The 18,605-nt window shown below is 53.6% G+C and overlaps 1 protein-coding gene and 1 long non-coding RNA gene across 6 annotated transcripts in view; one reads left to right on the top strand and one right to left on the bottom strand.

Annotated features, from left to right (window-relative positions):
* Positions 1 to 3: 3 nt before the first annotated feature.
* WDR62 (WD repeat domain 62) overlaps positions 4 to 18,605 on the bottom strand; it is a 45,594-nt gene continuing 26,992 nt past the window's right edge. Inside the window, exons 13-32 of one of the 5 annotated variants that reach the window (XM_004284157.4) lie at positions 18,466 to 18,591; positions 15,480 to 15,547; positions 15,278 to 15,399; positions 14,396 to 14,471; positions 13,502 to 13,613; positions 13,343 to 13,406; positions 12,615 to 12,740; positions 10,795 to 10,928; positions 8,568 to 8,620; positions 6,368 to 6,586; positions 4,173 to 4,300; positions 3,733 to 3,836; positions 3,271 to 3,378; positions 2,828 to 2,962; positions 2,421 to 2,535; positions 2,156 to 2,297; positions 2,014 to 2,074; positions 1,149 to 1,832; positions 441 to 598; positions 4 to 346 (exon numbers count right to left, since the gene is read on the bottom strand). In XM_004284157.4, coding sequence (XP_004284205.1) covers positions 83 to 346; positions 441 to 598; positions 1,149 to 1,832; positions 2,014 to 2,074; positions 2,156 to 2,297; positions 2,421 to 2,535; positions 2,828 to 2,962; positions 3,271 to 3,378; positions 3,733 to 3,836; positions 4,173 to 4,300; positions 6,368 to 6,586; positions 8,568 to 8,620; positions 10,795 to 10,928; positions 12,615 to 12,740; positions 13,343 to 13,406; positions 13,502 to 13,613; positions 14,396 to 14,471; positions 15,278 to 15,399; positions 15,480 to 15,547; positions 18,466 to 18,591 — 2,999 coding nt within the window. In that variant the 3' untranslated portion in view covers positions 4 to 82. Of the gene's footprint in view, positions 347 to 440; positions 599 to 1,148; positions 1,833 to 2,013; positions 2,075 to 2,155; positions 2,298 to 2,420; positions 2,536 to 2,827; positions 2,984 to 3,270; positions 3,379 to 3,732; positions 3,837 to 4,172; positions 4,301 to 6,367; positions 6,587 to 8,567; positions 8,621 to 10,794; positions 10,929 to 12,614; positions 12,741 to 13,342; positions 13,407 to 13,501; positions 13,614 to 14,395; positions 14,472 to 15,277; positions 15,400 to 15,479; positions 15,548 to 18,465; positions 18,592 to 18,605 lie in introns of those variants that run through there. The other 4 variants (XM_033413978.2, XM_033413979.2, XM_033413981.2 and 1 more) reach the window with 4 other exon arrangements.
* Positions 16,039 to 18,518, top strand: LOC117198255 (uncharacterized). Its single transcript, XR_004479340.2, has 3 exons — positions 16,039 to 17,142; positions 18,049 to 18,115; positions 18,387 to 18,518. It is a non-coding gene; the product is annotated as an uncharacterized LOC117198255 (long non-coding RNA).

Genomic DNA, 18,605 nt, shown 5'->3' with positions numbered 1-18,605 from the left:
TCCTCCAAGCTGTCAGTTTATTTGCGTAAAGTAACTATTTCTTCAGAAGCAGCAGGGCTGCGGTGGAGGGGGCTGCTGGCTCTCAGTCCCCCCGTGCCTTCCTCCGCACGGCCTGCACCAGCAGCTCTGAGTAGTGTTCCAGTAGGGCACGCAAGTCTGGGCTGGCCAGGGGGCACAGTGTAGGTGGGGAGGGGGGGCCTGGGTTGGGCAGGGCCTGGGCTGGGGCCACATCGGTCCCAACCAGCCAGTCGTTGGCCTCTAACTGGCTGTGGATCCAAAGGAAAGTGGAGGCCAGCTCAGTCCGTGCCTGCTGCTGCTCGGCGCCCACCTCGTCACTGGAGACCATCTGCAAGGGGCGCCCATCTTGTTAGGGGCCACCTGGGCCAGGCAGTGCCAGGGAGCCCCTCAGTCCTTTCCCCTGACCCTGGGGCTTGGCTCACCAGGTGGTAAAGGTCCAGGGCTTCTTGGAAGGTAGTCTGCAGTCTGTGCACGACGGTCCCCACATTGCTCAGCTCAAGGGGATCTGGGGGCAGTACCCTGGCTGGCCCCCTCGGTTCCCCGCAGTGTCCAGGGCAGCCCTGGACTGGACTGAGCGCATCTGGGGGTGGAGGGGACGAAATGAGAAAGACACTTCTACTTTTTAGCTGGTCTAAAGAGGCCAGTGTTGCTGGGCCGACCACAATTGTTGTCCCTCTGCCTGGGATGCTTCCCTCAGTCCCCAAGGCTACCTTCCCACCCCTTCTGCAGGTCTCTGCTCAAATGCCACCTTCTCCCTGAAGCCTTTTCTCATCATCCTGTTTAAAACTAACCACTGCTCCCACCTGTCACTCCCTAAACCCTTTCTTTCTCTTTTTCTCAGCACACATCGCTTTGTGATACACTGAACACTTTCCTTATTAGATTTAGTCTGGGCGTCTCCCCCAGTTAAGGTGTCAATTCTCTGTAGTCTTGTTTACCACCAGGTCCCACGTCCCCAGGGCCCAGAACAAAGCCCAGCACAAACGAGGTACTCACTAAATATGTAGGGCAATGAATGAATGAGTGGCACAGCGCCTGTGGCCAGGTCAAGTGCCCACCTTTGGAGCTGAGCCAGCTGTTACATGGGATGAGCTTAGGGGACAATCCCTTGTCCCAAGGATGATACTCACCAGGGGTGGGCTCCAGGAGGGAGGTGATGCTGCCAGGGACCCCAGGCCTAGCCTCTGGAAGTGGGGGGCTGTTGGGATGGGAAGGGGTATTGAGGGCCTCGGTGGCCAGGAACCTTGGGAGAAAGGTGGCGTTGTGGAGTCTTGGGGCACTCCCATCCACAGGGCTGGGGGCCAGGAAGCTGGCTGTTGTGACCATGACATTGGGCTGGATGGCCACAGGCTCCTGGGACCAGACACACGTGGTGGGAGGCTCCAGTTGGGGTGGGGGCAACACGAGCCTGTCACAGATGCTTGGCAGGGTGAGTTTCAGGCTGGCGCGGGCCTCATGGTTGCCCCGGGAGGGCAGGGCAGCTTCTTGGCCCTCACTGTCAGAACTGGGTGTCACTGTGGTGGTAATGACTTGGAGCTCCTGGCCCAGGGAGGCCAGCTCCCCCAGGGACGAGGACCTGCACAGAGGCCTGGCCAGCTCAGCCAGGACAGGGCCCTCACTGTCCTCAATGGAAATGCTGTGTGGTATCCTGGCACAGGAACTGGCAGTGGCCTCCATGCAGGAGCGGGCGGCGGGGGTGTGGAAACCCTGAGCCAGGCCTGGAGTGGGTAGAGCTGTGGGTGTCGGAGGCTTCTTGTCTGTGGGCAGCACAGAGGAGGGCAGGATGCAGGGCGCCAGGCCTGTGAGGCAGGGGGCTAGAAAGGAAGAGGCAGCTTACTCTCACACCCCAGCTCAGAGCTGATGGACAGGGAGCCCCAGCCAGGGTGGCTGCAGGGTCTGAGTGGATCCTGTCCATCCCCACCATGGCTCAGCTAGGCACCCAGGGCCATTTGCTGAGAAGGCTAGGGCTTTTCACCTGGGGGTGGGGACACTCACTCAGTGGGGACCAGGCTTCCAGGGTCTCGAGGGGCTCCTCAGCCTTTCCCCCAGAGATGACCTGCAAGCATAGCCTTGAGGTGAGGATAAGGCCACCAGGCTCCCAGCCCTATGTCTCGAGGGAAGCGGCCCCAGTACTCACATTGGTCCTGCCTGGGCAGGTGTAGCCAGTACCTGCTCTCAGGGGCTCTGCTCTGGGCGGGCTCCCCCTGAGATCCATGAGTTTGACCTCTGGGGATTTCACGAGGTGCAGGGGCAGCCGGGAAGGGAAGGTGTGGGTGAACCTGTAGGGGGGAAAACAGGTGGTTGTAGCTGCCTTGGGGGCGCCTGAGGGCACACAGCCCCTTCCCGCGGAGAGACAGAGAGCTGGAAGGCGGGATGGGGTTCACTAGTTCACCAGCTCCCACCTGGATGTCTTCTGGAGGCGGGAGAGGAACTGGCCTGAGATGCTCAGCCGGGGATTGAAGAAGTTGTCCTCGGCCTCAGAGGCCTTCAGGTCTCTCAGGGATCCGTGGAAGGGCTCTAGGGTAAGATGCCGAGGGCGCCCTCAGAATCCCTCCAGCCAGCCAGCCCTGGGCCCAGGCAGACCCACAGACCAGCAGACAATCCTCAGAAACCCCCATCAATAGACAACACACACTTTGGGAGCAAATGGAGCAGGCAGAGAAACCATACAGCTGGGCCCCCAAGTAAAACACACGCCATCCCACCACCCTCGCCAGTCCTGCCAGGGAAAGCCTAGCCCCAGAGAAGCCCACACTGAGCTCAGCCCTGGATGCTGCCCAGGCACGGGTCAGAGAGGGGCATGGTCTACCCTCAGGGTGGGCGTCAGTAAGTGTCTCGAAGTGGTGGCGGAGGAACTTCTCTTGCTCAGGGGTCTGGGGCAGGGAGCCGTTGGATATGCTTGGCACCTCGGGCTGGGACAACTCTTCTGTGGTACCTGGGCATCCTGGGGAGAGGAGAAGGGGGTCTGGGAGAGGGAGTGGGCAGGAGAGAACCATCAACACCATGAATCATGGCAGATGCTCTGAAAAAGCCACTGGCCACTTAACAATGGAGAAAGCTGGACTTGCCCATCACACACCCTGTTGCCACCAGGCGGAGAAGGAAGGGCTAATGCGTCTGTCTTCCAGGGGAGGAAACTGGTGCTCAGTGGCCACCAAATGCAGGGTTGATGTTGGGCCAGTGGTTATCTATCGTGACCAGCCCCTGGCCAGGCCCACACACTGCCCTTCCCCACATCTGGCCCCTACTTACCTGGTGTAGGGGGCGTCACATCAAACTGAGGGTCTGGGTCTGGCTGTGGAGGGGAGGAATGGATGGTGGTAAAGCTGCACTCCAAGTCGGCCTCTGACTCCCCTGAGTCTGGAAAACAGGGTGGGAGGGGTCAGGAGTCCAAAGCTGGGCCCTGACTGAGTCAGGTAAGGCGCTCTGGGTCTCAGGGCTTCAGTTTCCTCATCTGCAGAAAGGGGATGATAAGACCGCCCCCTATTTTTATGGACCAGCAAGGCTACACTTCGAGGAAGGTGCAGAGCTGGGCTCCCACTGGTGGGAAGTTGGGCTCCAGAATTCTAGAGTGACAATAGCAGGGACCATGCCTGTCTCTGTGACAGACTCTGGGCTTCAGAAAAGCTTGGTCAAGGTCACCATCAGTGCCCAGAAAGGGACCTGGCCACATGAACAGACTACTGCAGGGTGTACTGCCTGGTGCTCACTCACCCTCAGGTGGCCTCTGGTCCTTCGAGTCGATGGAGGGGGCCCTGAGGTAGGAGTCACCTTGCTGGTCTCCTGGCGCCCTCTCTACTTCTTCCGCACAGTACTTGCTGCAGTGCCCGTGGGCGTGGGGCGAGGGAATGATAATGTACTGGTTAGTAAACAAGTGGCCCCCACCCAGAACGCCTAGACATCTGCACCTGCTCCTGCTGGGAGTACAGCCTCACCTCTCCTGCCGCCTCCAGGGGCCCCTGCACCTTCTCCTGGAACCAGGAAGACAGGCTGCAGCAGAGGCTGCAGGGCTGGGCTCCTGCACCATCCGGGCTTCACCCCCCGCCCGCCTCCCTCCCACAGGCCCACTGGGAGAGTGGTTCTTCCACGGTGTGCCTACCAGCTGAGGCTTCCTCTCTCCAACTAAGGTTCTCATTGGTGCAAAAGACACCCACCTGTCTGTCCCTGTGACTGTCACCTCTGTCTCCAGGGGGTAGATGATGAGCTCGCTGGCCTCAGAAGACTCCCTCTGTAGGGGCGGTAAGGAGGGAGGCCCACAGCCATTGTCCTGGGGACTCTCTGACTGGGGGGGAAGACAGCACAGACATCAGAGGCAGCTGTGGCAACCAGGGCCCTCCCAAGCTGCTGGGTGTTCCGCCAACACCGACGGTAACGGTAAAGATGTAGGTAGTGATGGCAGCCCTCACTGCTGGATGCTCCCTGTGAGCCAGGGCCTGGGCTGGGGCCATGAGGAGCTCACTCTGTGCTGCCCCTGCATTATCATCAGCCCCTTTACAGATAAGGAATAGGTATGGCTCGAACCCACTAAGAGTCTATTCATATGAAATCCAAGAACAGGCAAACCAATCCATGGTGAAAGAGGTCAGAATGCTGGTTACCAGGGCTTCCCTGGTGGCTCAGTGATTAAGAATCCGCCTGTCGGGGGCTTCCCTGGTGGCGCAGTGGTTGGGAGTCCGCCTGCCGACGCGGGGGACCCGGGTTCGTGCCCCGGTCCGGGAAGATCCCGCATGCCGCGGAGCAGTCAGGCCCGTGAGCCATGGCCGCCGAGCCTGCGCGTCCGGAGCCTGTGCTCCGCAACGGGAGTGGCCACGACAGTGAGAGGCCCGCGTACCACAAAAGAAAAAAACAAAAAAAAAAAAAAAAAAAAAAGAATCCGCCTGCCAATGCAGGGGACACGGGTTACAGCCCTGGTCCGGGAAGATCCCCCGTGTCGCGGAGCAACTAAGCTGGGCGCCACAACTACTGAGCCTGCACTTTAGAGGCCGTGAGCCACAACTACTGAAGCCTGCGCGCCTAGAGCCCGTGCTCCGCAACAAGACAATCCACGGCAACGAGAAGCCTGTGCACCGCAACGAGGAGTAGCTCCCACTCGCCGAATCTAGAGAAAGCCCACGTGCAGCAACGAAGACTCAATGCAGCCAAAAAAAAAAAAAAAAAAGAATGCTGGTTACCTCAGTGGGGGTACTGATTGGAAGAGACACAAGGCGGTCCTCCAAGATCCCCTTCCAAGAGGTAGAAAATGCTCTATATTTTGACTTGGGTGGTGGATACATCTGTGTGTACACAGGTAGCAATTCATCAAACTATATATTTATGAGTTATGCACATAACTATTTATATTATGCCACATAAGCAAACTTATATAATAGAATAAAAAAGAATTTTGTTTGAAAAATAATAGAATAAGGGCTAAAGTTGCTTCAGCACCTTTTAGGGCCCAGACCCTGTTTCTAGAACTGGATTACTGTAAAAGGCCCCTGTACACTTTTTTTTTAATGACCATTTTTAAAAATGACCTTTCTGAAATCTTTTCTTAGTCACTGTTTTTTTTTTTTTAAATGGTTTTATTTATTTATTTATTTTTGCGGTACGCGGGCCTCTCACTGTTGTGGCCTCTCCCGTTGCGGAGCACAGGCTCTGGACGCGCAGGCTCAGCGGCCATGGCTCAAGGGCCCAGCCGCTCCACGGCATGTGGGATCCTCCCGGACCGGGACACAAACCCGTGTCCCCTGCATCGGCAGGCGGACTCTCAACCGCTGCGCCACCAGGGAAGCCCCAGTCACCTTTCTTTTTAAAAAATATTTATTTATTTATTTGGCTGCGCCGGGTCTTAGTTGCCGCGTGCAGGATCTGTAGTTGCAGCATGCAGGCTCTTAGTTGCGGCATGACCAGGGATCGAACCCGGGCCCCCTGCATTGGGAGCACGGAGTCTTAACCACTGGACCGTCAGGGAAGTCTCTCTCTCTCTTTTTTGTTTAAATGACCATATTTTTGAAAGTCAAAGCCCAGAGAATCAAGCCTTGCTGCAGGTTACAGAGCCGGGAAGGGGTAGGTCCAGGGCTCCACCTGCTCAATTGCCCCCAACTCAGGCACAGGCCTGCCCTCGGGCCCAAGCTCTTAACCCCCGAGCGACCCCATCTTTCCGCTTTCTGGTCTGCCCCGGGAAGTTTCACTGTGCACCAGGTCCGAGGCTCACCCTCCTGCCCTCTACCATCTCATGTAACCCTTTCGCACCCCCGGAGTGGGACAGTCAGCTTTATCTTTAGAACGAGAGCACTGAGGTCCCAGGTCCTGCGCCGGCAGTCATGGTGCAGGGGCTGTAGGCCGGGCTGGGGCAGGCAGTCTATACCTCGCTCAGCAGGCCCGCCAGTCTCTGCGGCTCCACTGTATCTAGAACAGAATCCTCTAGGCTCTCGGGCTTCATGGGGGTAAAGTAGCAATCCAGGTCCCGGGCATCCAGGATGGTCTTGAGAGGCTCCTGGTCAGCCCGCTCCGCCCAGCGGCCATGTGGCTGGTAGCTGCGCTTGGCGTGGAAGGCCGAGCTGTCTGCCACATCATCATCTCCTAGCTGAGGGTGACAGGGGACGGTCAGGCAGCTAGCCAAGTGCTCACCAACTCCAGTGAGGGCCCGGGACACTGCATGGACCTGCATCCAGGCTCGTGGCTTTAAACATCAATCAGAAACAACTTCCAGATATTTGTTTCCAGCCTGAACCTTGTTCTTAAACTTTGGAAGTGCACATGCAACTGCTCCACATCTCCACATGGATGTTTAGTGATCTTTCAAAGCAAACATGTTGAAGACAACAACTGACCTTCCCCCTAAACCTATTCCTCCTAACGCCTTCCCTGTCTCAGTGATTCTTTGCAGCTGCTCAGGCCCCAAACCTTGAGGTTCTCCTTCATTCCTCTTATTCTGTCCCTCACACTTCCCATTGTATTTCTTCAACTCTGCCACCCAAACACATCCAAGATACGGCCACTTCTCTTGCACGGTCCCTAACCCTAACCCTGGTCCTGCCCACCACTGCCTCCTACCAAGACTTGCTTGAGAGACAGTGGAGGGTGGGTGCTTGACAACTTAGGCTCTGGAGCCAGCCTTCTAGGGTCGACCCCACCTCCCCTAATTCCTAGCTTGACCCCAGATAAGTTACTTAACCTCTCTGGGCCTCAGTTCCCTATCTGTGAAATAACAGGGGATATGAAAAGCCCGTACATCCAGGAGGATTAAACAATACATATAAAAGACTCAATAGAACCTGTACAGAGTAAGTGTTCTGTGAATATTTGTTGGATGTAACTCCAATTGTAATATGCACTGATAAGGGAAAGCTTGGGGGCCTGAGAGAGCACAGCCACATGCCTGACCTGGTCAGCAGTGCAGGGGCTGATAACAGGGAGGATTTCCCTGAAGAGCTGACATTTAGGCTTTGATTTGAGGTCTGACATTGTCCCTGAAATAAACCCTTCAACCTGGGGTTTAGGATTCTGCTGCCAACTTCTAACCCACCAGTGCCTGGCCTGCCCCTCCCTCAATTAATGATCACTCATTCAATCCTACCTTCATCTTGGTCCCTCTCTTTCTCTCACATCCAGTTGTTTGGCTCCACTTTCAAAATCCATCCAGAATCTAACCACTTCTCCCCTCAGGTCCAGCCTCCAACCTCTCCTGCCAGGATTATCACAGCAGTCTCCTCCCTGGTCCCCCTGCTTGCCCCTCAAGGTCTGTTTTGCCCAGGCAGCCATAGGGACCTGTTAACACCTGAGTTAGAACACGACCTTCCTTGGCTCAGAGCTCTCCCTCCTGTCCATCTCACTCAGCGCTACAGGGGAAGAAATAAGTGGAGAAGGACAATAAGGGGTGTTGAGGGGACGCAGCAAGCCCACATGGTTCCTCACCACCTGGCCCCCACTGCCTCTCCGAGCCCTTCTCCCCCATTCTGCCCTCATTCACCCTCGACCCAGGCATCGGGCCTCCCTGCACTTCCTGGAACATGCTAATAAGCATGATCCCGCCTCACGGCCCTCACCCTTGCAGACTGGTCTCTCCGCCTGGGACATTCTTTCCCAGGATCTGTATTTCTCACTTGCTTTAATTCTGCTCAAGTAAGTGAAGTCCTCCTAGTGAAGCCTTTTCTTTTTACCCTAAAACTGTCACCACCCCCAACACTTTGTATTTTCCTTCTCAACTTTTTTGTCCTCCATAGCACTGATTATCAGTTCCCCAAACACTATATAATTTACCTGTTTAATGTGGCTATTGCCCACCTCCCGAAGTAGAGAATGAGCCTGTGAAGGCAGAGATTTCATCTGCCCTGCTGGTTGCTGTATCTAAGGGCCACAGCAAGGCCTAGCCCAGGGTAGGCACTCAGTAAATATGTGTTGCATGAAAGAAGGACTGTCTAAGCGGAGAGTGGAAGGATGACAGGGGTTCTCCAGGGAAAGGAGACATGTGGAGGGGAAAAGTGTTCCCGGAAGAATGAGGAACATGAAGAAGGGCACCCCTTCTTTGTCCGCTCCTAGGCGTCCCACTCTCCGGGCAGACTCACCAGCCGCTTTGCCCAGAGTGGCAGCTTGCCGTTGGTCAGCAGGCACCGAGGATCTGGAGAGACACATGGAAACCATGCAAAGAGAATAAGCAACCCAAGAGACAACGGGTAACATAAACAGCAGTTCTCCAGAGACAACACAGGAAATGACAGACATCCAAAGATGGTCAACCTCACTAACTGTCAGGGAAGTGCGAATTTAAACAATGGGATATAATGTTTTACCCTAAGACTGACCAAAATTAAAATGCTTCAAACTATCAAATGTTGGCAAAAGTGTGGGGAAACGGAGGGCTTAACACTGACCGCTGGGCGGGGCAGTAACTGGATTTGGAGGGCCGCTGGGGTTCTCTTTTAAAATAAAAAGTATATCCGACTTCCCTGGCAGTCCAGTGGTTAAGACTCTGTGCTCCCAATGCAGGAGGCATGGGTTCAATCCCTGGTTGGGGAATAAAAATCCCATATGCCACATGGCACAGCCAAAAAAATAAAACAAATGTTAAAAAAAAAAAAAGTGTATTAACCCCAGGATCTAGCAATGCCAGTCCTCGGCCTGAGGCCGAGGAGTGGTCAGCACAGCCTCATTCACAACAGTGTAAAGTTAGAAAACACACAAGTGCCCACCCAGAGCAAAATCACTGGTTATGCTTCTGGTTAAAAGAGGGAGGCCTCTGTTTTGTATTCACCAACCTACAGGTCAGTAAGATAGTTTTGAGAAGAAAAAGATACAGAATGATATCTGCAGTATAATACAATTTGTGGACACAGATGTTTCCTATGGATATCCACATGTGTATATTAATGTTCAGGAAAAGGCCTATAAGGGTTCACACCAAACTCATCGAAGTGGCCACCTGGGAGAGGACGCTGGATTGGATGTGTGGGTGGTGGCAAAGAGAATGAGCTTACTCTCTATTCGACTGTTTCCCAAGGCTGAATCCTCACACTGCTGCTGCCTACTAGTCAGCCATCCAGTTGGCCCCTGCCTGTTTCCTCCTTCTTGGCAGCCCACTACCCTCGCTAAGAGCACCCAGTGCTGGTCACTGTTCCCAGCCTCTCTCACAGCTGGAGCAATCATGGCCAATGGGACCTGTGAGAAGCCTGCAGGGGCTTCTGGGAAAGAGTTTCCTCTGTACAGGAGATTCCAGGAGGGAATGTCCTCTTTCAACCATGTCTCTGAGGACACAGTGGGGGAAGGGGAAGCTGGGACAAAGTGAGAGAGTAGCACTGACATATATACGCTACCAAATGTAAAATGGATGGCTAGTGGGAAGCTGCTGCGTAGCACAGGGAGATCAGCTCAGTGCTTTGTGACCACCTAGAGGGGTGGGATAGGGAGGGTGGGAGGGAGGCTCAAGAGGGAGGGGATATGGGGATATATGTATACATATAGCTGATTCACTTTGTTGTACAGCAGAAACTAACACAACACTGTAAAGCAATTATACTCCAATAAAGACATGAAAAAAAATGTCTCTGATGCCTGGAACTTAAGCAGCCATCTTGTAACATGGGTCTAAGCCAAGGCGATATGCAGAGGGGCAGAAATTTATAGAGCGCCTGACCTCTCATAAAGTCGCTTAGCTACCACTCTCCCTTCTGCCTGAACAAGAGAATCTGGTCTGTCTTCTGGTGAACATCACCCTGTTCTACCCCTGGGACACCCCCTTACACCCACCCCTCGCCTTTGGTCAGGTGGTTCAAGTGGAGCTGACTAAAGCCTCCTACCCTCAGGGATGACCACATAACTCAGGCCTGGCCAATCACAGTGACTCAGAAATGGGCAGGTGACTCACGGCAGGAACATGAGTCATGAACACAGGACTTTGAGCTATTAGGAAAGAAGTGCTCTCTTTTCTAGAATGTTATAACCTTGAGCTGCTGGGGATACTTTGCCCCTTGTACAGGGAGATTCTGCCTGAGAGCAAAGTCAACATGGAGAAAAGCAGAGCCAGGAGACAGAGATACATCTATTTCTTTAACATCACCTGACTACCTGGATCCAGCCATGCCTGAACCAATACTCTCAAATTTTCATTTACAAGAACCAATAAATTCTCTTTCCAAATTAAGCCAGTGAGAGAGTCTAGGTGCTATTACCCTGAAAAAGTCCTGACTGATATGATTACTGAGCTTCAATATGTGCCAGGCTGTGAAAACAGAGTAGTGGCGAAAACCCAGCAACGATCCCTACACTGAGAGGTCAAAATAGGGCCCCTTTCCCAACCTGGATCCAAACTCTCTTTTGATGGTGTCTTTAGTAACTCTTCAGGTTCACATTCTTCCTCCAGCTTATCCTCCGTCTGCTCTCCAGGGCTTAGGGAGCAAATCTCGTTGGGCATGGATGCATATGTCTCCTGCCTGAAGCCAGGAAAAAGGACAGCAAGGAGAGAAACATAGGTAAATGGGGTGGTAGAGGGGACCTGCCTAGGGCTGGGCCCTGTGCTGGGGTCCATGTGAACATACTCTTGGCTTCTGGTCAAGACGGTGCTGGAAGGTCTCACCTGCCACACCCCCTCTGCTAGACATACTGCCACAAAAAATGAGATGTAACAAAGGCTGGGCTCAAGAAATACGACAAACTCTTCAAGGGCCACAGCAATGGAACAAAAAGCAAAGCAGATGATAGTAGGGCATGAGTCCTGAGCTGCTGGCTTCTGTTCTGGGAAGTGGGGTTAGCAATGAGGTTTTAGCTCCACAAGTCAAAGAGCTGCCCACTCTCTTGGTGCCTAGATCTGCATTACCTCAAGATCACTGCAAAATAGATGGCCCATGTCAGGCCTGGTCCCCGTGGGGAAGCAATGCAAAGCCTCAAGACACAGAGAGAGAGATAGGGACAGCTCCGGAGGCGGAAGAGAAGAAAATTCAAAACCTCCCACTCCAACTGAAACTTCCAAACCAAAATCCCAAATCAAAAACCAGAACAGGAATTCACTCCAAATAAAACTGGTCTTGCAACATAAAGACTTAAGAAATATGTTTAGGAAACTCAAAGACATAAGTGAAGGAATAACTTACATTAAAAGATTAAGAAGGGCTTCCCTGGTGGCGCAGTGGTTGAGAATCTGCCTGCTAATGCAGGGGACACGGGTTCGAGCCCTGGTCTGGGAGGATCCCACATGCTGCGGAGCAACTAGGCCCGTGAGCCACAACTACTGAGCCTGCGTGTCTGGAGCCTGTGCTCCACAACAAGAGAGGCCGCGATAGTGAGAGGCCCGCGTACCACGATGAAGAGTGGCTCCCGCTTGCCACACTAGAGAAAGCCTTTGCACAGAAACGAAGACCCAACACAGCAAAAATAAATAAATTAATTAATAAACTCCTACCCCCAATATCTTAAAAAAAAAAAAAAGATTAAGATAGGACTTCCCTGGTGGCACAGTCGTTAAGAATCTGCCTGCCAATGCTGGGGACACGGGTTCAAGCCCTGGTTCGGGAAGATCCCACATACCGCAGAGCAACTAAGCCCGTGCGCCACAACTACTGAGCCCGTGTGCCACAACTACTGAAGCCCGCACACCGAGAGCCCATGCTGTGCAACGAGAAGCCACCGCAGTGAGAAGCCCGCGCACTGCAACGATCAGTAGCCCCAGCTCGTCGCAACTAGAGAAAGCCCGTATGCGGCAATGAAGACCCAACGCAGCCAAAGATTAAAAACAAACAAAAAAAAATACCTTAAAAAAAAAAGATTAAGAAGACATCTCTGCTCCACTGGACCCTTCTCTGATCTCCTCCCTCCCCACCACGGGCTGGGTGGGCTGGGTCTGGGGCCTCCTCTGGTCCCCACAGACCCCTGGGGCTTCCCACCAGAGTGCTCATGGGCTCTCCAAGCACTTTTGCTTTTACACTTCAAAACCCTTCTCATATGCATTATTGTAACTTCCTATTCAAAGTACATCTCCCCTTCTAGGCCCCGAGGGCACAAAGGGCAGGGCTGGGGGCTGTCTGGGCCATGGTTGCTTCCCTAGCCTCACTCCTCACGGGGCCCAGGGCAGGAAGACATCCCTCTGGTGAATGGACAGGGGATGGACAGGTGGCTGCCAGGACCTGGGGTGGCTGCTCCAGTTCCTGCCCTTCGTGTTCTCCTGCTGCTGCTCACGGTGGTCAATCTCCAGCAAGTGCTGCTTCATGCAGCTGGTGATCTCCGGGCCCAAGTGCCAGATGAACACGCAGCTGCAGAGGCCAAGGAGGGATGTGGAAGAGGGAGGAACAGTGAATATGGAAGCCATCTGACCCCAGAGCCACCTGGTTCATCACTGCCAAGACCTTATTTCCTGGCCCGGAAAACAACCCTCATCAGCTTAGCACAGGGCTCCGGACCAAGTCAGGTCTACACCCTGGGAGGGGTCCAGGGCATCCCAGCAAACCAAGGCTGCTCTGAAGACCCTGAGACCCAAGGAAGGGGGCTGTGAGGAAGGAGTGTAGTATTGATAAACTGAGGAGAGCGTCAAAAGGGACTTCCTTGGATACCAACCATGTGCTAAGGAACTTATGTCATCTCATTTGACTCTCACCATACGATTTTCAAGGTAGATGGGGTCATCTCTCTTTTACAAAGTCAGAGAGGGGAAATATAAGTGGCAGAGCTAGGATTTGAACTCAGGGCTGGGCACACACTATCCGAGGAGAATAAGCTGGCATGCTCAGAGAGCTCTCTGCACAGGCAGGCTGTGGGCATGGGGTTCCGGTGTCTGAGCCCTTGCTCTCCCAGCAGGATAGGTCCCACCCACTCCCAGAGGGAGGCCCAGCTGGGGCAGCCTCCAGGCCTTTCCCACCTGTCTCCGGATACTGTGATCAAGTGACGACAATCGTAGGTGAACTTCATGCCGGTGACGATTTCTGCAAGCAGAGCAGAGAAGCCGTGCTGGCCTTCTGAGCCAGAAGGCTGGGCTGGGGTAGGTGGGGAGGTGCCCCAAGCAAGGAGGCAAACCCACCTGAATGGCCAAACATCTTGGCAACGCACTCCCCGGAGTAAAAATCAATCACCGAGATGCTTTTGTCAGAGCAGCTTGTGGCCAGGAAGGTGCCTGAGGGGTCCACATGGACCTGCCGAGAAGAGGACCCACGTGACACTTGGGCTGCCTCCTTCTGGAATAGGCCTGGGTCTCAACACACAACCCCACTAACTGAGGAACGCCTTGTGCTGGGCGCTTGGCACATGGACTCAGGTAACCCTCACGACACACACCATGGTAGGCAGAAGCTCCTGCTCCCATTTCACAGGTGAAGAAATTACCAACCACAACAATGGTACTAATGGCAGCCAGGCCCTGTGCTAAGAGCTGTACGTGTGTGAACTTATTTCCCCCACAGAACCCTGTGATAGAGGCAATTTTTATTTGCATTTTACACATGATGAAACAGGTTCGAGACGAGATGACATTTGCCCAAGGTCACAGTCAGCCCGAGGCAGAGCTGTAAGAGGGTCTGACCCTGGAGCCTGAGCTCATAACTCCCCTAGTCCAGAGGCTCTTGAGAAGGTCCCCACCTCATCCTGGATAACATAGACAGGGGCAAGCCTGGAGAGGCCTCTCTGATTCCTCCCACCACTCTCTACTGCCACTCACAATGGAAGCCACTTAAATGTCCCCACGTGGGGAAGGATTCAGTAAGTAAAGGTAGAGCAGTCAGGGCCAGCCCTGGCTCCCAAGCACCCTTGGTCAGCCAGGCCTGAGTAGATGCTGGCCGGCATGTGATCCTTTCATCCCTCTGATCAGGTGCCAAGGAGGACCCAGGTCTCAGGAGGCCCAGCAGGGCAGGGGACAGACAGGGGGGCCTCGTGTGTGGGTGTCCGTGTACGGTTTTCACCTGGGGCCCCAGCTCCTCACCTTCAGCAGGGACCCTTCATCACCCTGGGAGCCCTTGTAGCACTTCTTCTGCTTCCCGTTCATGGTGTTGTAGACTCTGGGAAGGTGAGAGCAGAAGTGGCTAACATGGCCCTGCCCACCACCCTCTCTTGCTCCCTTGTTCCAACCTTACCTGCTGCCCTCCTCTCCCCTGGAAGCCCCCAGTACCTCCTGTCCCCCACCCGATGCCTGGACTGAAACCCCGTATCAGGGAATGAGACCCTGTCTTGGGCTGAGGTCACAGAGGTTACGTCTTGGGGTGTCCACTGAGTTAACATCCATCTCCCTGCCACACAGCGAGCTGAGTGCCTGGCACCCAACTTGAGTGAGCAAATGAAGGAGATGGAGAACCTCTCTGCACATGCTTATTCCTCCACATCCTTCCCAGTTTAAGCTTAGATGTCCCTTCCAGCGACCCCAGGTAGGGTCGGATGTCCTCCCAGGGCCCCCCAAAGCCCCTGGGCTCTCTGCATCCCAGCCCTGACCACTCTGTGCTGTCACTGTCTGGTCAGTCTGTCTTCTCCTCCACTGCACTGTGAGCTCCACGAAGGCAGGGCCTGTGACTCCCCCACTGTCCCTCCCAGACAGGAGCTCAGGGAACGAGGATGATTAGTTTATGAGCCACATCAGCAGCTCTCAGTTGCCCCACACAGGCTCCTGAGATCTAGGAGAACCCTCTGTTTGACCTGGAGACTAGGTCTGGGTGAACCCAGTTCCTAAGAAACACCCACTGGGTCCCACCACTCCACCCAGCTTCTCAGGGACCAGGTGAGCAGGGGGAGGAAAGCAGAGCGCTCATGAGAAGACAGACCCAACCAGGCCCCACTTAGTCTGGCTGACTAAGAGTCCAGGGCAGTTCCTCACCTTACGTTGCGGTCCTGGCAGGCCACAGCCACGTACTTCTGGGTAATGTCAATGTCCATGTCATACAAGGTGGTCTTCTCTGCCACGTGGTGGGTACGGACAAAGTGTAGTCCATCTGAGCCCTGGCAGGGCAGGCAGGGCCTTCAGAGGATACCCCTGACAAGCCCCCTACCCAGCTCCCAAGGAGGCTGCCCCACTCTACCTGCTGGGCACTGCGGAAGTAGATGCTCTTGTCTGCCCCACAGCTGATCATCTGGATGTCCTTGTGGCCTGGAGGAGGAAGCAGTGCCTTAGGCAGGGCTGGGCCACTGCTGGGCCCAACTGGGGCTGGGGATCCTAGCTAGGGAACTCTACTATAAGGGCACTCCGCTGGGGGTCAGAGAGGGTTTCCCGGAGGAGGTGAGGTGAGTGCCGGGTGCCGGTAGGACTCTGTAAACTGTGAGCTCTGTGTGAGGGGGGCACAGATGGTGCAGTGGGCAAGGTAGGAATCTGCAGAGCAAGAGCAGACAGGGAAACAGAAGCCAGGGACACAGCAGGGGCACCATGTTTAATTTGGGATTTGGAGAGGTGACTCTGGCCTCACAATGGAGGCGTCAGTGAAGCAGGGAGCAAGAGGAGACAGGGAGACCACTGGGAGGCTCACACCATCAAGAAGGATCAGAGTATCCACACAGGGGCTCCCTGGCGGTCCAATGGTTAGGACTCTGCACTTCCACTGCAGGGGGTACAGGCTCGATCCCTGGTCAGGGAACTAAGATCCCACAAGCCATGCGGTGCAGCCAAAATAAAAAGGAATATGCACACAGACTTCGGGCCAGGTCCTGTGCCACATGTGCCTCCCCTTCCTGACTGTCACCAGCCACTTGTACAAATGTGAACCCAGGGGCTCAGTCACACAGTCCTTGTCCCAGGGTGCAGAGAGTCAAGATGGGGCCAGGGCTGGTCCCAGGCATTCTCTGGTTAAACACTGTGCTCTGAAGCCAGGCTTCCTCTCCGAGCCTCAGCTCCCGTCTGTTCAATAAGCCTGTATCAGCCACTGCCCCGTGGACTGGTATGAAGCCCTTGGGACAGTGGCTGCTACCTGGTAAGCACGATCGATGTTCTTACTTTTATTCTTCTTTCTTTATAGAATAAGAATAATCACAGCACAAATACCTTGCAGAGTTGTGGTGAGGATGAAGAGACAGAACAAATATAAAACATGTACAACCTTGGTACAATAGACACTGCTCCTTCATGACAGGACATTTGAGAGCACCCAGGCCCGACATACAAGTTAAGATGTTACTCGAGCAGAAGTCACTGGTTTATAGAAGGGAACGAGTCCTATGTTGGCGAGGAATCCAGAGAGGGCCTGCAAGTTACTACTGGTAATGTTTTGCTTCTTAACCTGGGGTGTTGAGTCCAAGTATTTAGCAATATTAGGACTAGGACCAATCAGAACAGTTGCTGGCTAGAAACAATGGGTGTGTCTAGTTCAGACCTACTGACTATGAACCTTGATGCGGATATTCATTGTATTATTCTGTGAACTATTCACAGATTTTTCTGTTCACTTTTTTGGATATATGTTTCATAGAAAAGAATTAAGAGACTGATTCATTCTTTAGCTGGATAGCTTCAGACAGTTTCCAACTGGCTGGTGCCCAGTTTATATGAACTATCAATGTTTTGAGTGTAACGCCCAGTTGAGTCAGCCCAGCCAGAGCAGGGCTCACAGGACTGGTTTTAGGATGTGCATCCTCTCAGACCGGCTGGGGCTTTAACAGAGGCCCATGCCTTCAGAAGGTGACCTAAAGGACCGACTCCTGGGCCACCCCCTTGGCCAGTTATCACCTCTCCTGGATCCAGACCATTCATTAAAGGTGAGGTCACTGCTGGCCAAACTGCTAGATTTACCAATCTATTCTAAGTACCTCTACCCTGTGGAATGGGATGGTCTGAACAGTTTTTTACAGGTGTCTGAGAAGTCTGAGCTGATCAGCTTTTGTCAGGTCCTCATCAAGACATAGCAAACGTGTTAACCTGTTTTTGCCCAGCTCCCGACCACCTGAGTTAGACAGAGACAGGGCAGAAAGTGGGGAAGACCAAGGACATTAATACATTCTCAGCCACAAGATTATATGTACAAAACACTTCATAGTCAAGAACTTGGAGTCAGTGGACGTATTCCCTCCATGAATGGATTCTTCTTGAATATAGTTTTGAACATGTTCTTGGGTTCTGATCAGTTAAAACCCCACAGGGCCTACTTCCCCTCCTCTTAGAATCCCTTAGGGCCAGGGATCTCCATACTGGATCTTTCGAGTCTTGGAGGGATCCCTTCAACTGCCTGGTTGAGCGAGGGCTATAAAGAAGGACAGCCTTATGCAAAATACCAGGCCTGCACCTACTGGCTGTGTGACTCTGGCTGTAAAGTACAGTAACTGCTGGGGCAGTGCAAGGATCACATCACCCAGCACAGAATTAGTCTCCAGCAATTGTCACCGTCATCTCTTTTTCAGCCAAGGTCACCCAAACCCATTCCACCTTGGACTGGCATTCTGATTTCTTTCTGCGGACTAGCACTCACCTAATGTCAGTCCTCCTGGATCAGGGGTGGAGGCAGGTGGAGGCTGGGGGCACACGAGTCACACCCAGCCCAAGAGGATACTCCAAAGCTCTGGCACCAAAAACTGTTCTGGAAAGGGCACGTGCCTCAAGCCAGCACAAGGTAAGTCAGCTACCAATTTCTGCCAAAATTGACAGGAAGAGGGGAAATCTCTTTCCAGCGGCACAGTGACCACTGAGATCCTGCCCACGAGAGAAAGGCACAGCTGACAGAGGGAGAGAGTCCAGGTAACTGTAAAAAATTCAACTTTTGGGGACTTCCCTAGTGGTCCAGTGGTTAAGACTCTGTGCTTCCACTGCAGGGGGCACGGGCTCAATCCTTGGTCCGGGAACTAAGATCCTGCATGCCACGTGGAGCAGCCAAAATAAATGATACTCCAAAAGCATTAAAAAAAATTAGTCTAAAAAAGTTTTTTTTAATAAGTAAATAAATAAAAATGCAATCTTTGGATCCAGCTGCGCCTGAATCCAGAGCTTGCCTCTCCCTTTTCTCTCTAAGCTAAAGGTGGCTTTCGCTGTTACGTGCAGTCAAAGGAGCCCATCTAATGAGGCACAGGACGCAGAAGGAAAGGGCTCACCAGCAAACTTGATGGCTGTGATGGAGGAGGAATGGTCATCCAGGGTCTGCTCCAGGTTGTAGTTCTTCTCCACGTTCAGCACGTGGATCAGTCGGTCCCGGCTGGCTGAGGCCAGCAAGCTCAACCCTGTGGATGGAAAG

Source organism: Orcinus orca, chromosome 20 (assembly GCF_937001465.1).
Source record: "Orcinus orca chromosome 20, mOrcOrc1.1, whole genome shotgun sequence".
In the NCBI taxonomy this organism is placed as follows: Eukaryota; Metazoa; Chordata; class Mammalia; order Artiodactyla; family Delphinidae; genus Orcinus; species Orcinus orca.
Note: the sequence above shows the minus strand (reverse complement) of the source record. Positions and strands in the feature narration are given on the sequence as shown.